Source organism: Podarcis vaucheri, assembly GCF_965113315.1.
Source record: "Podarcis vaucheri genome assembly, chromosome: 5".
Classification (NCBI taxonomy): domain Eukaryota; kingdom Metazoa; phylum Chordata; class Lepidosauria; order Squamata; family Lacertidae; genus Podarcis; species Podarcis vaucheri.
Window position 1 is genome coordinate 29,664,949 of NC_138763.1, and position 15,566 is coordinate 29,680,514.

General features: G+C 40.9%; 1 protein-coding gene and 1 long non-coding RNA gene across 8 annotated transcripts in view; both read right to left on the reverse strand.

Annotated features, from left to right (window-relative positions):
* Nucleotides 1-1,738, reverse strand: LOC309533375. The gene is made up of 2 exons (XR_014220185.1): nucleotides 1,313-1,738; nucleotides 1-1,189 (listed from the first exon to the last, which is right to left on the reverse strand). It is a non-coding gene; the product is annotated as an uncharacterized lncRNA (long non-coding RNA).
* A 1,170-nt stretch (nucleotides 1,739-2,908) lies between these two features.
* The window catches only part of ZBTB38 (zinc finger and BTB domain containing 38), a 29,550-nt gene continuing 16,892 nt past the window's right edge, over nucleotides 2,909-15,566 (reverse strand). For 5 of the 7 annotated variants that reach the window (XM_082223931.1, XM_082223930.1, XM_082223932.1 and 2 more), the window contains 2 exons: nucleotides 12,837-12,921; nucleotides 2,909-6,844 (listed from right to left, as the gene is read on the reverse strand). In XM_082223931.1, coding sequence (XP_082080057.1) covers nucleotides 3,269-6,835 — 3,567 coding nt within the window. In that variant the 5' untranslated portion in view covers nucleotides 6,836-6,844; nucleotides 12,837-12,921 and the 3' untranslated portion in view covers nucleotides 2,909-3,268. Of the gene's footprint in view, nucleotides 6,845-10,146; nucleotides 10,588-12,836; nucleotides 12,922-15,566 lie in introns of those variants that run through there. The other 2 variants (XM_082223936.1, XM_082223935.1) reach the window with 2 other exon arrangements.

Below are 15,566 nucleotides of genomic sequence, written 5' to 3' on the forward strand. Positions count from 1 at the left end.
TAGTTCTGAACACCAGATTTTAATAGTTTTTTAAACAAAAATACAGAGACCATTATGTAGCAAACCACTGTCCTTAACAATATGTAACATCATTCCTACCTTGTTTTAATTCTAGTTTGTCAGTAATACTTTACTCATTATTTTTACATAATTCCAATAATTATAAACACAATGCTGCCATCTTAAAACTGCTTTTCTATAAATTGTAGAGAACATACAGAATTACAAAGTTATTGTGTTTTATCAAAATATACAAAGCCCTCAAACATAACAGAAGCTATTATTTCCCATATTAATTGCACAATTATAGAAAATTATAAAATTATCACTATGTATAAATATTACACATTATTGGCTTTGGTTTAGAATCATTCGCATACATGTCATTTGAGAAAATGTCATAATTTACTTATTTGAAATACCTCATGAAAATTGTATTTCCTAATTGCAACCATCTCAAACCAAAGCAACCCAGGGCACAATTAACTTCCTTCAATACTGGTTTCAGTTGTGTGAAATAGTTACTTCCTGTGTATTGTCCCCTAAAACAAGCAGGTAAGTGTATTAGTAGCTCTCTATGCTTGGTGGAGCTGAGAATCTAAATACTAATATACAAGGTCAGTGTCAAGTGTGGTATAATGGATATTCTTTAGAACATTCCTGTTCTATGAAATGTAGACTATAAGGTTGTATCACTAAGCAGCTTGTGCCATTGCACAAGGAGTTTTCCTATATCCTCCGCCACCCCCCCTAAATCTGTTCTAGGTTTCCCTCCAACCCTCCAGAGATTTTGGGGAAGCATGGGGCACATATAGCTGTGGGGAACCCCTTAGCACTAGTGTTAATGCTTAAAGGTAAAGGACCCTGTAGTTGCATACAGCCCTGTGGGCTTCTACTCTTAGAATCTGAAATATATTTATTTCCCTTTTTGTATCCCTACAGGACAATAAAGCTGGCCAGAAGCCAGTGAAGGGGTTAGAAGCTGAGCAAGTGCCACTCTGCTTTGAGAGTTGCCTGTTAGCAGGTGGTACTTATGCTCCTAAAGGCCACCCATATGCCTAGGCAAAATGCTATGGGTGTGGATGACCTGTCAGCAGTGGGGGGGGGGGGAGAGAGAGTGTAGGGGAAAACAGAATGTTTCAGGGGTGTGTCAAGGGTACCTCTTTACCCTAGCCCAGGCATGGCCAAACTTGGCCCTCCAGTTGTTTTGGGACTACAATTCCCATCACCCCTGACCACTGGTCCTGTTAGCTAGGGATGATGGGAGTTGTAATCCCAAAACAGCTGGAGGGCCCAATTTGGCCATGCCTACCTTAGCTTGTGGCACCTGAGACATGTGTTTTCAAGGCCCATCCTATTCCTGTGATTGGAATCTGTTTTAACTTTTTAATTTTAAATAGTTGTAACCTGCTGGTGAAGGATGGGTAATAAATTTGATGATGATAAGGATATGTTTGCAGAGGCTGTGGAGGTCCTAAGCCCCCTCATTTCCCTGGCATGTCCTTGAAAAGAACCCAAAACTACACCAGCCCTGGTGCTGACATAACAATTTCCCTCCATTAGCATCAATGGGGAGGAATAGCAATTAAAAATGGAATAATAAAAAGAGAGAATAAACATTGCTAGCCCCAGCATGGTCACAGCTAGCTGGCTGGGCTTCAGATGTGGCTCTACCACAGAATCTCTTCACCACCATAGGATTGTTCTCTTAAAGGTCTGTCATTCTTTTTCCTGACATAATATACAGTGGTGCCCCGCAAGACGAATGCCTTGCAAGACGGAAAACTCGCTAGACGAAAGAGTTTTCCGTTTTGGAGGTGCTTCGCAAAACGAATCTCCCATGGGCTTGCTTCGCAAGACGAAAATGTCTTGCGAGTTCCTGCGGTTTTTCCCCCCTCCCCCCTTTTTCTAAGCCGCTAAGCCGCTTATCAGCTGATCCGATAAGCCGATAAGCCGCTAAAAGCCGCTAATAGCGCTAATCCATCAATGGGCTTGCTTCGCAAGACGGAAAAACCGCTAGACGAAGAGAATCACAGAACGGATTCTTTTCGTCTTGCGAGGCACCACTGTATTTCATAAAATTCTTGTCTTCCTGAATATTTCTCTTGAGACCGTGGCTCCTTTTTATTTATTTCCCTATCAACCCTATTATTAATTTGTAGCCCTAGAGGCCTTACCAGTGATGTGAGGAAAACACAACCCATCTCCCCCAAACAATATATTTCTACTATTCTTAAGACAGCTTACCCTCCCCTTCATATTACCTAATATGCAGTGCCATCAAGCCTGATCAAATTAAATAAAAGTGCATAACTAATGGAAAAGATCAAATATTTTCTTAATAGGGTGGATGTTAATTGTCTGCTGAAGAATCTTCCAAGACTTGTTCCCTCTGTTTCTAAAGTTCTGAGGCAAATACTGATCCTTTCATAGCCTATTTTGCCCCATCCATGCCAAGAGGGAGGTATCAGCATGGATAGGGGAGCTCCAAGGTTTGCTGAAGTACAAACAAAGCAGAAATAGAGGGGGAAACCAAAACAGCCAGTTGAGGAATTGAGTGCACTCAGTGGCCATGGAATGTTAAATGACAATTATGACACAAAAAACTGGGTGGTAGCAGAAATGGAATATGGTATCTTAGAGGACAGCTGATTGAACTCTAAGCAGGAAAACATTTTGTTGCAGGGCTTTTGCCAGGTCATTGGGGAAGAAAGGAATAGCTGTATATAGGAGATGTGCATGGATTTTCACATGAAAGTTATAGACTGACTGCTGTTGTATACACACGTGGGAGGGAGGGAAGAGGGTTCAGCCCTATGGACTGTTTGCCTTTTCTAGCTGTGTGATCAAGCTAGCCACCTGATAGCACTAATATATAACAAGCCTGTGACACACTTGCAGTACACTCTTAATAACATAGTGATTTATTAGAATCCATCCTCACATATATGAGAATGAATGAATGGTTCAGACTCTTAATAAACTAGTCATAATCCACCTCAATGGGAAATCATTTAAAATATACTAACATGTTTAAATTAGGCATATTTTTTCTTCTATGAGACATAAATGTCTACTTCTATAAAATTCTCATTTTAGCTTTTTCTGGCACATTTTTTCTTGTAATATATTAAATATATTTAAATGCAATACCTCAAGTTTTAGAACTTCAATAAGTCTAGACTATTATTATTGTCTATTAATTAAGTACTCGTACTTCTGGTCTCTCTTCTTTCTGTTTTCTTTGCCTGTTGTGTGTTTTTCTTACTCAAAGTCCAACATCTGATGCATAATTCTGAATGCCAGTTGCCTCATGCCCATCTGCATCAATTGCATTTTGACTTGGTAAAGGTTTAGCTGTTTCCTGCCCATCTGAGTCAATGAAGTGTTGACTTGCAAATGGCTTAGTGCTTTCATGAAATGGATAATCTTTTCTATCCTCTTGCTTGGAGCTTTTGAACAAATGTTTCTTCTGGTGCATTCCAAGGGCTGCAGCTGTCTTGCAAACTTTTGGGCACTGAAAACAGGCATATCCCTTCCCGCTATGCTCACGTTTATGCTTTTGCTCATGATTCTTTTTGGTAGAAAGGTACAAGAAGCTCTGGAAGCAAAACTGACAGTGGTAGCGCTTTTCACCTGTGTGGATTCGCTCATGTATTTTGAGTGTTTCATTTAGAGTGAATGCCTTGTTGCAGTACTGACAGACAAACTCCTTGACCTTTGAGTGGGTGTGTTCATGCTTCTGCAAGTTTCCTGCTACTGAAAACCTCTTCCCACAGGTTTTGCAAGGGTAGGGCTTCTCTCCTGTATGACATCGCATATGCATCCTTAGAGCAGATGGGCTCTGGAACCCCTTTTGGCATACCTCACAAATATAGGACCCAGAAGCAGTTCTCTCCCAGTGTAAATGTTCATTGGCTCCTTCAGTAGAAGAGCTCTCTCTTTTACAGAGTTCACAGGGAAGACTCGGCATTCCGCCATCATCTTCCTGATTAGGGACCTTTTCTTCAGGAATGTTCCGAAGTGCATAACTTGTGACGCATGGCTTTTCACTTTCTCTGTAGGAATTTCTGCTTTTGTACTTCTCTCTCCATTTTGCCTTTCTCATTTTCCTTAGTTGTTTAGATTTCTTTTTTGGTTTGTAATTGTAATATGGGCGCCACGGTTTATCATTGGAGTCATGGTCGCTTACATCATCACAGATTTCATTGAGTTCAATGTAGTCTGGTCGACAAACTCGAGGCGTACTTCTCTCTCGCTTTTCTCGTTCTGCAGCCTGAGTTGCATGATCTTCTCTGGATTCATATTTAGGTCTCCTTCCTTTTTTGTAAAACAATTTTGACCCCAAAATTTGTCTTTTCACAATGGCTTCATTCCCAATTTTAACTGTTATTTGACACAGAGGAGCCACATTGCTATCGGCAGATGTTCCTGGCAATGCAGGTTTTGCAATGTAGGTTTCAGTCTTACTTGAAGGTTCAAAGATACCAGTGGGTCTGTCAGAGATTTCTGTATTTGTCATATATTTTAATTCCTCCGATGTCTCTTCTTTGTCATACAGTGGTACTTTTTTCTTTTCCTTATTGCTTCTTGACCTACCATTGCTTTTGAGATCATCTGACCCATTGCTTGCCCCTTGGCTGGCCGTAATATCTGGGGTTGCTATAATGCTGCTTCCTATTGCATTGACAGAGTTACTGTGCATTATTACAGATGAAACTCTACCCTGGTGCACTATCACAGGGGATGCTGAATTATTGTAGTTAATAACAGAGGTTGGATTTTCATTGACATTGCTACTACTAAACGTTTGAAGAGAGTTATCATATTCCTGAGGACCAGAGTTAAGTTCTGTGAAAGGCAATGGCCTTTCTGTAGTATAAGTATTATTTTTAAGGTCTGATTCTGATGTACCACATTCCCAGGAAGAACTATTTGGAGGGTTCACAGGTACTGCCCTTGCATCACTACATGAAGAGGTTTCCAAGGAGACACTTGTGTTTGAAAAATTCAATTCAGAAGTGACAGTATTCTGAACGATGCAGGTACTAGAAGGTATTTCATTAACTTGCACATTTGCTTGCATACTTTCATATGTTGAGTTTCCGTAACTTTTATACGGCGCTCTTTTGCATTTCATAGGCAAAAGCCTATAAAGTTTGTAAGGATATACACCTGGCTTCAAGCCGCCATTGGCCGTTTTCTTATTAACTCCAAGCCGATGGTCAATTGCATGGAAAGATTTCTGGTGGTTTTTGAGTATGTAATACGTCATAAAGGTCTCGAGGCAGAAGATACACTGGTATCGCCTTTCTCCTGTGTGCCAGATTTCGTGTCTGGTACGGTATTCTGCCAATGCAAATACTTTGTTGCAGTAATGGCAAGGGTAAGTCCTTCTCCACGAATGGACATTTGAATGTCTTCGGAGGCTAGACAAGGTGACATAGGTCCGTTTGCAGACATTGCAAGTATAAAGTATTTGTCCATCAACGACGTTAACAAAGTGGTCCGTTTCTGGCATTGCGGAGTTTGTGACAGAATAATCGGGAATATTGTTTTCTGTCATTGCAGGCTCTAGGTTCACATACGAGGTGCCAGTTTTTCCATTAGAAGTTGCAAAATTATCTAAACAACTCTGCTCATTTTCACTTGGAGCACACAAGCTGCCCAATTCCCTGCATACTTGCTCATGTGTCTCTAGTCCGGTAGCACTTTCAAATTGTTTGCTGCAGTACCTGCAGACGAAAGGTTCTTGGGGTTGTGGGTGAAGTTGAAGATGAGTGCAGAACTGAGTCCCATCATTAAGTGGTTTGGTGCAACAGTTATAGACATGTGGAATGACTGTGACTACTGATCCAGAAATGTGATCCGATTTATTTTCATCTTCCTTCGAAGGGAGGACGGTATTTGGGTGGGATTTATCGAAAGAAATTGTGTGATCATTTACTGCTTTGTGGTGACCTTCCGCACTGGTTCCTTTGTGGTTTGATCCCTTTGCTGCAGGTACTTCACTGTCATGGGAGTTATAAGTAGCCTTTGGCATACTGTATGTTTGAATTACGGATTCAGCCAGAGGCATTGACTGGACAGCTTCAGGTTCTTCTTCACCCATTTTACAAGCGGCGCTATTTTCATTGTTATAAAAGGAATTTCGTTGAAAAGAATCAAAACCTGTAGTAACAGCATAGGAATGTTCCGCTAATGTGCTGGCTGGCTCCACATCTTTGCAAGCCCCATTCCTATCCTGACCAGTGCTGGGTGCTTTATTTGCTTCTGGAATTTTTTTAAAACTTGCTCTCAGATCAAGAGGAGAAAACAAATTATTACTATTTTCTGTCTCAAAAATTGAGTATGCATTTGTGATTCTTGGTCCGTTTGTGATAGCTGAATCGTCTTGTCTTTTTTCTTCTTTTACTTCACCCTTTTCACTATTGCAAAATGAGTATGGGCAAGGAGAACTTGAAGGCCCTTTTTCCATAAGATCTTCTAGAAAGGATATTCCCAGTTTTTTCCCTGCAGCTGCAAGGTCTAGGACAGTCTCCTGCTTTTTAACAACTACAGTGGAACTGTAGATATAATTGAGTATTTCTGTGAACACTTCAGCCTTGAGGTCGTTTAGCTCTAGTACATGTCCAGAAATACATGCAGCACGACTCAAAAATATATTTTTGAAATAAAGGCTTGAAGCAGCCAAGACGTTGCTGTGGGCTTTAAATTTGGTGTCTTCCACAATTATAGTAACATCACATAAAACACCCCGATTGCGTTGTTCATTTAGGATGGAAAGGACTGTGTCACTGTGGAAGTTGTCTTTGAGATCCTTTAAGTGGGACATGATGGTCAGCTGTATAAAATAAAAAGAGACAAAAAAGTTAACTGGATCAAAAAGCAGTATCATCTGCTGTTCAGTGACATCTCAATGCTTTATCTGACAACATTGCTCTTTCAAAAGACTATTGCACTATTCAATCTATAAGGATAATAGAATCATTTTCTCTAATAAAGAACTTGGTGATTCTATATGCTAACCAGCAGGTCAGTGAAAATGTAGACAGAACAGGAAATTCTGCATACTCATATGACTCCTCAGTTTTGCAGGATTTTTTTTAAAATTATTATTCTTTAAAGACATTTCTATGGGGAGGATTGGAGAGGAAATGCTTCTTCCATTCTTAATTTACTACCCCTCCAATATCTCTCCAAAGGGGCAGGCAGAGTCCCTAATAGCTTAAAGTAGTCTTTGACAACCTGATGGAGCAATCTAAAAATGAAGGTGAAGGCAAATAAATTTAAAAGGGGAATAAATGGATTTTAAGCTCCCCCTAATGGATACTGTGCACAGTATTTTCTTAATTTTTTTATATCATTATTATAGGTGTGCCCCCCATTTATGTGCAATCAACTCACACACAACCATGTATACAAACGGCGCCAGTAAATAAGTAATTCAAACCCGGAAATGGCGGGGGAGAGCTGGAGAGTCCCTGTGGCTCATGAGGAGACCCTCCGCAGAGCCAGAAGAGGATGTAAGTGAGGGCGAAGGAAGCCCCTAAGAGACCAGAGGTGTAGCAGGGCTTTGTTTGCACTGCTAAGCCTCCCCGCCTAACAGCCACCGCTGCCTTTCAATGCATCCTCCAGTCTCCGGCTAGTCCCAGAGCTTCAGTTCTAGTTGTGGATAATTTTGGTGCAATTCTTCTTTGTACCTAGCTCCCCACTTCACGTGATTTCACTTATGTGCACAGGGGCTTGGAACGTAGCCCCCGCGTAAGTGGAGGGACACCTGTAGTAATTTCATTTATGAATCACTTTATGTGAAGCATCTCAAAGCAATTTCAGCAATGCAATAAAACATATATAAACAGTTGCATATATAAAAACAATTACAGATATGAAAATGGTTAAAACAATTTACATATATAAAAATTTCAGATCCAGTACAGATATTGACTGCGGGGCAAGCAGAACGTCTGCTTCAAAAGCTTTCCCCCCTTGTGTTGTAGTAGTACTGTGCAGTTTTCTCTTCCGACTTAGAAAGGTTGTTCTCTGCACATCACTGCCAACTTGTTCAGTTTAAATATTTTGATAATCTCAGGATCATGGGTTTGACAAAAGATCATGTTGGACAAAAGATTCCTGCATTGCAGGGGATTGGACTAGATTACCCTCATGGTTGCTTCCAACTGTACAATTCTATGATTCCATGATCACTGTACAATGACAACACCGGGCAGGGGGTGGGATGGAAGGAGGCACAGAAGAAGCAAAGTGCATTGGGGAGGGGAGGCAAGCACATTGAAAAGTGTCTTTCCTTCCAGTAATCACAGGGGTCCAGCTGTGGTCAGGAGGTGGGGGTAATATATCTACCAGAGAGGAGGGAGGTTTTCCTTCTTACTCTCCCTTTCACATCAACTATGTCACTAAAGATGGGAATTATCTGTGGGATTGAGTGTAGGTATGTTGTAGGTATGTTGTATGTATGTAGGTATGCTGTATGAAATGTATGTTTGTTTGTTTGTATGTGTATTAATGTTGGATTATTTTAACAATATTTTTTTTTAAAAAAATAATAAAGTAAAAAAAGAAAAAAAAGAAAAGATGACTCTCAGCGCAAACCTAGGCACATTTACTCTGAAATAAGTCTGAATGAATTAAATGAGACACACTCCCAGGTAAATGTGTATGAGTGTACCCTAAACTATTCAGGTTTCTTCCCAGGTAAGTGGGTACAGAATTACAGTTTACCATCCTTTGCAGCAAAGAGCAAATATCTTGTTCCCCCACTGCAAACATTCCCTCTGAATGAACCCCTTCACTCCCGTAACCTCTTCTAGAAAGACATATTTCATATGCAACAAAGGGAGTAAATACAGATAAAGTGAGTTTTCTTCCACACTGATTTGATGGTCCTTCATTTTCATTATGGTTAATAATAATAATTTATTATTTGTACCCTGTCCATCCAGCTGGGTTGAATCTTGTGCACCAAATTCTTTAAAAATAAACCACCATGGTTCCAAGTTTTTATGGATACAAAGCTTATCTTAACCATCTCTGTCAGAGACTGAGAAGCCAAATTATCACAAGACAGTGTAATAAGCTTTAAACAGGCCTGATCTCTAATTGCCCTGTTCCAATTAAAGGCCTAGAAGTCCTGGTGAGGAAACTGAAACAGCTGAGCAATCAAAATCCATAGGATTGTTAGAGCCTGTGAAAACAAAAACTGCACTAAATGAGACAGTTTCAATTAACCCAGAGACAGAGAGGGAAGCACTTGTGTATTAGAACTTGCAGTAGAGGAGCATTCAGACTGAATGTTTGGAATTGAAAGACAGGTTATTTGCTTTTGCTGCAAAGGATGGCACATTGAGGCTACAATGAAAGTAAAACTGTTGAACTCAATTGGGCTTACTTTTGAGTATACATGCATAGGCCTGCACTGTGAAAGACTTAAATTCTATTTTGTGTAGGCAAAAGCAGTCAGGGAGTGGTAATGGAAGATGTACATTAAGAACTTTTATGCCCAGTCCTGGAAAACAAGACAAGTATTAAATGGCAATTTCGAAAGCAAAGCAGCTGTGTATATACTTAAATAAAAAATACCGTTGTAGTTTAAATATAAGGGTTAAATTTTTGGCACTACCTATAAAGTATTGTTATATGTTGTTTATAAAACTATATTAAGATGCTAGCTTTAAAATAGAAAACAATTTTGAAATGCATTTGGCAAAGGTCAGCAGTAAAATCAGTGGCACACCCCCCCCCACACACATATAGCTTAAGAGGAATTGTGAAATACAGTCTTATCAGAACTGCAAATGGACAAATTTCATAGCATTTTGCAAGTACAGTTTACAAGGTACATAACTCAAATCAATAATTTATGTCATCTTTATTGGATAATTAATTTAGGACCATATTCTGAAATTTGAATATAAAACCACACATATAAAACCAACTGGACTACTTTTTGTAGAAAACTGTATCTGTGCCATTATGTTGGCCATTAAAAATAATAAATCAAAACTCAGTGGATGTATCCTGATATATGCCGACGCTAAAGTTGTTCCTCCTCTTTCATATCCATAGATCTCAAATATTAACACAGAAAAGGAAATGTTAGCTAACAGTAATCAGAAAGTTACTGACCTGAAATTTGCATTAGTTAACATAGCTCTGGTTGGTCCCATATATGGAAACTTACATAATTATGGAGCTGGATGTACAAGAAAAGATCTAGAACATAAAAAGTACTGACAAGACTCCTGCTTCACGCAAGCAGCCACAACCCTACAGATAACACTGTATTAGCAACTGTTCTTCCTGTAGACAAGGTCTGAGATTACGTCAGCTTTGCTCATGTGATACGGAATTAGAAGCACAAGCTTCTGACGTCTAAAGGAGATTTCACAACTGAAGCTATTGATAGGGGTTATTTTTCAAGTCCAGAAATACATGTTGTCAACTTTTCCTCCGGATGTTCATATTGACAAAACATTACTGGGCTGATCTCCTGCCCACTCACTCCTGTGGACGATGCAGCACAGCGACCATGCTTTTCAAAGGAAATACGGCATAACTGTTCCTAAGTAGTAAGGTACTGGTGCTTGAGAATGCAGAGGAAGGCTGATTTCTAATAAGTAGAGGAAAATAATAGGTGCCATATAAACAAGTTGGGAACCCAATTGAGTTAGGAGGAGGAGTTTGGAGCAATGATGTAGTGGAGCAGGGATGGACAGGGACGAAGTGCAGTGGTACCTCGGGTTACATACGCTTCAGGTTACATACGAGTCAGGTTACACACTCCGCTAACCCAGAAATAGTGCTTCAGGTTAAGAACTTTGCTTCAGGATAAGAACAGAAATTGGGCTCCGGTGGCGCGGCAGCAGCGGGAGGCCCCATTAGCTAAAGTGGTGCTTCAGGTTAAGAACAGTTTCAGGTTAAGAACGGACCTCCGGAACGAATTAAGTACTTAACCTGAGGTACCACTGTAATGCTATTTATTTCACAGCTGAAATTATGGGGTCATCTCCTGGGGTGCTATTTACCAGTCCTCTGCATGACAACTAAATAAGGGTTTTCCCAGAGAGAAACCCAACTAAAAAATATGGAGCCCTCCATTGCTTATGCTACTTTTAAAACCACTCTGATGAGCCATAGACGCTGTAGTAATAACTGAAGTGAAAGCAGTAATCATTTTTGTTGTAGCTGTTGTTGACACAAGAACCAGTCAATCAGCTGTATGTTCAACATTTCAGAAAAATAGCTTTCCCCTCCTTCAGATCTGGAGAAGGTTGTAACGTACTTCTGAACAAAATGTGTTGAGCAGACTTCCATTGCAACCTAACCCCTAGAAGGATGTATGTTTTGAATTCCCCTCAATTCCATGAAACTCTATATGAAATCACACAACCCACTCGCCAACTATTCAGCATATCTTCTGTTTGTCTGTGTCTCATAACATATTCTCTGTCTCTTGCATACATAACCACAAGATGGAGCTAGGTACAAAGAAGAATTGCAGCAAACTAGTGGAAAGAAAAATTCCTGACGTAATTTCAATAATGTGAATGAGCTATTCATAAATAAGCTGTTAGCTATTAGCGGCTTATGATTAATAAACAACACTTTTTATTTTACCCTTAGCATCAGCATCTTTTATTTACTGAATTTGTTGTGCAACTAGAAATTGTCTTCACATTTCTTTAACATGGTGTTTCCTGCTTATGGATAATGGCTGTCAAGCAATAATTTAGACCCAAGGCTGTGTGTCTGTTTCAATACAGCTATTTCCCAAAATTATCCTCAAATCATTATCAATATCCCATTCTGTGTTTAATATGGCTAAAATAATCTTTTTGTTTTTGTTTTAATTGGAAAAAAATAGTCCTAGACTGAAAGAAGTCATGGTCGCCATGTTTGTTGTGGGCATGTGGGCTGACAGTATAGTAGCAAATCAAAGTGTAGGGATTAGCATATTGCACACGTCATGACAACAATCATGGGGCTGTGTTTCAGTAACCATATAATATCTGTTGTTCTGCAATTGGCTGAGACATCGTTGTTATCTCTTTAAATGTGAAACAGCTTTAGAAATTGTGGGAGGCAATGGTATATCACATCTCACTTCTTCTGCAATAGGGCACAAGGATTGAGCACTAGTCTAGATCCTTAAAAGAGGCTAGCTTTTGATCTGTTTATATTTCTCTAATATTACAGCCCTGACAAGAACCCAAACCACAATTAACATCACTTGGTATTTAATGTACGTAGAAAAGAACACAGCCAAGCTTAGAATAACCCAAGCAAGGTCTTGGAAAAGTAGGCTTTTGTCTTATAATTTGAAATGTATTTGTTTGCTGCCTGCATGCATTCGCTTAGAAAGGTATTTGCTGCTATTTGGGGCATGATCCAGTTAAACACTTTGAAGTCCCTTGTTTTCAAGCACATGCTTAATCTCTTCTGCTGAAATCCATGTGATTCAAAAGAGCTTTTGGCTGGATCATGTCCTATGTTGGTTTTCTTGCACTTAAAAAAAGGGATATTGGCTAAGCATTTACAGGCTTAATTATTATTATAATGCACACAGAGAATTTACACACACACACACAGATGAACTATGACCTGGGAGACCAGGATTCAAATCTCCGCTCAGCTATGAAGCCGACTGGGTGACCTTGGGCCAGTCACTGCCTCTCAGCCGAACCTCCCTCATAGGGTTGTTTTGAGGATAAAATGGGGAGGAGAACCATGTGCAACACCTTGAGCTCCTTGGGAGAAAAGGCGGTATTTAATTAATTAATTAATTAATTAATTAAATAATAAACATCTATACATACCTATACACACACACAAAATGTAATTTGCATGCCTGCAAATGATGCTGCAAAGAAAATGAAGCGCTCCCAAAGACAGAGATAATATCTGTAAAAGAAATACGTACATTACGAAATGCGATATAATTGAAAAGGTGCTACAATTAAAATGTCAGTGATGCATACCGAGTTTGCAAATGACAGGCACAAAATCAAGGGCACACTTGCCACTATTTCCTGAAACACTCCACAAATGATACCTATTTTGAGCTGCTGTCCTGCCTTTGTGCCTGAATGGTCAGCATTCATCAGCTCAAGCTGCCGAGGCCTGCAGTCGCTGTTGGCACATGCTCAGAACTTGATTACTTTAATCACTTACTAGGATTCGGCCAGGGAGACCCAGGCTCAAATATTTTCTCAGGCATTAAGCTAAACTAGGTGACTGTGGATCAGTCACTACGTCTCAGCCTAACCTCGTTTCCGATACCCTCAGATGTGCAGGGAATGGTGCTTTTTCGGTGGCAGCCCCTAAATTGTGGTTTCAAAAGAATACAGGTCTACTTCTCTGCTGAGTCATTTCCCCTTCTACTTCTGTCTTCTTGCAGCAGCTCTTCTTGCAAAGGACCAGAGCTGCAATTGCAAGCTTTGCACTACATCAAAGCTCTTTCCCCTCTCAACTGAGCAGGCAATAAGGGCTAGGTCCCTGGGACTTGTTCTGCTGCTGCCTGCGCTACAGTTGTCAAGAGACACTGCAAGCATGCACATGCACAAAATAAGAACTTTGAAAAAAGAATCCTAAATTGCGTTTCTCTCTGTTAATTATAGAGAAAAAGTCATGTTTAGTGGGCCAAAGACTGTTTGAGTTGATGGAGGCTTGCATATCATGAAGTTGGTTTGTAGTTCAAAATATACATCTCTTAGAAAAACTCAGAACAATTAAGGGAATTAAGGAGCTAAAAAAAAAAAAATCTAAATGTTGACTGATTCAGTATACCTTCGGCAGTCTTACAGTTATGCGTTAACTGTAGTACAGTGGTACCCCAGGTTAAGTATTTAATTCGTTCCGGAGGTCCATTCTTAACCTGGAACTGTTCTTAACCTGAAGCACCAGTTTAGCTAATGGGACCTCCTGCTGCTGCCGCGCCGTCGGAGCACAATTTCTGTTCTTATCCTGAAGCAAAGTTCTTAACCTGAAGCACTATTTCTGGGTTAGTGGAGTGTGTAACCTGCAGCGTATGTAACCTGCAGCGTATGTAATCCGAGGTACCACTGTATACGGTATGGCATACTTCATAGAGCAAGGGTGAGAAATGTGGGTCAAATGGTTTTGGGGACTCTCACCAAGCCATACATCCCCCTGAACCACACACACTCCACCCAGGACACCCCCCTCACCCGTCCTCCTTTGTACCCTCCTTGCCTCTGGCCCCACCCACCACTGGCATGTGACCTCTAGGAGATTCCCCCAAAGGGAATGTGACCTTTGGGCTGAATCCTCCACCACACCAGAGGACCTCAAGCTAGCGTAGGGGGTGCCGGACAGACCATGTGGCACACATAGCTCTGTCATCCAACAGATGGGATTGCTTGAGAGCTGCCACCCTCCGCAACACTCCATCAGCTGTTGCCTGAGGCAGTCACCTGACTCTAGCTAATAGGAGGGCCGGCTCTGTTAGTGGTAGAGCACATGCAGAAGGTCCTATGTTCAGCATCCACTTAAAGGATCAGGCAGAAGTAGACCTGTGCTGTGCCGCTTCATGTGAGAATAACCAAGAGCAACCGAAGCTTCACACCACAAATGTGCATCAAATGCATAAAAATCAAACTTATTCAAGGCAATGAAGGAGTGGCTGATTGCATGGGTATTCTTTTGAGATGCATGCTGATTTTTCTGATTGCTGGGGTCATTCAACAGGCCATGAGCACAGTGGGCCAGCACAAGACATTCTTGCTGGACCCGTAGGTGCCTCCCTCCATTGCACATATAGATGTTGACCAGACTGCCAGTTACTTCAAAACTGGTGACAGGACAGCATCTTCCACTGCAACTGGGGGCACTTTAGGGGGCACGAGACAGGCTGCAATGTGCCTTCCAATACTTCATTGCTGCTTACTAACAGCTCCATTAGGCAGTTGGCAAAAGCTGCAGTGCAGCAGCAGAGGTGCCAACATGTACAATGTGAGCAGAGCAACACATTACCACGTGCAATGGCTGCTGGGTGTGTGGAGCTTGTACTGGTAGCCTCACAGTCTGCTTGCTCAGTCTGGGCTTTTTTCAAGCTACTGGAAGAAGGTGACGCAGCCAGACAGAAGCAGCCAGAACAAGCAAGCAAAACCATCACCAGCTCAGGGGAATTAGGGTGGCTGCTGCCATATCACCCAGCCCAGTATCTACCACCTGAAGCAGCCGCCTCCCTTTGCCTAATGGTAGGGTTGACCGTGTGAGCTTCCCAAAGCATCTTGCCGGCCATGGCTGGAGGCAAAAAACTGGTATTGATGGGCTCTTGGTTTGTTACAGCTATGCAATTTTCAATGTTCTTTTCCTTCTGAGTCCGCTGATTATAGTAAGAAAACTGCTTGGAAAATTACATTAACGTGAGATAGTTCCCCTAATCAATGGTTTTTATGTTTAACACTGAGCAATGGAATTTTTTACTTATTTATTTCTTAAATTTATTAAATTTACACACTGCCCTTCATCTGAAGAGCACAGAGTGGTTTGCAGCAAGTAAAGGTTAAGCGGGCTCAAATATA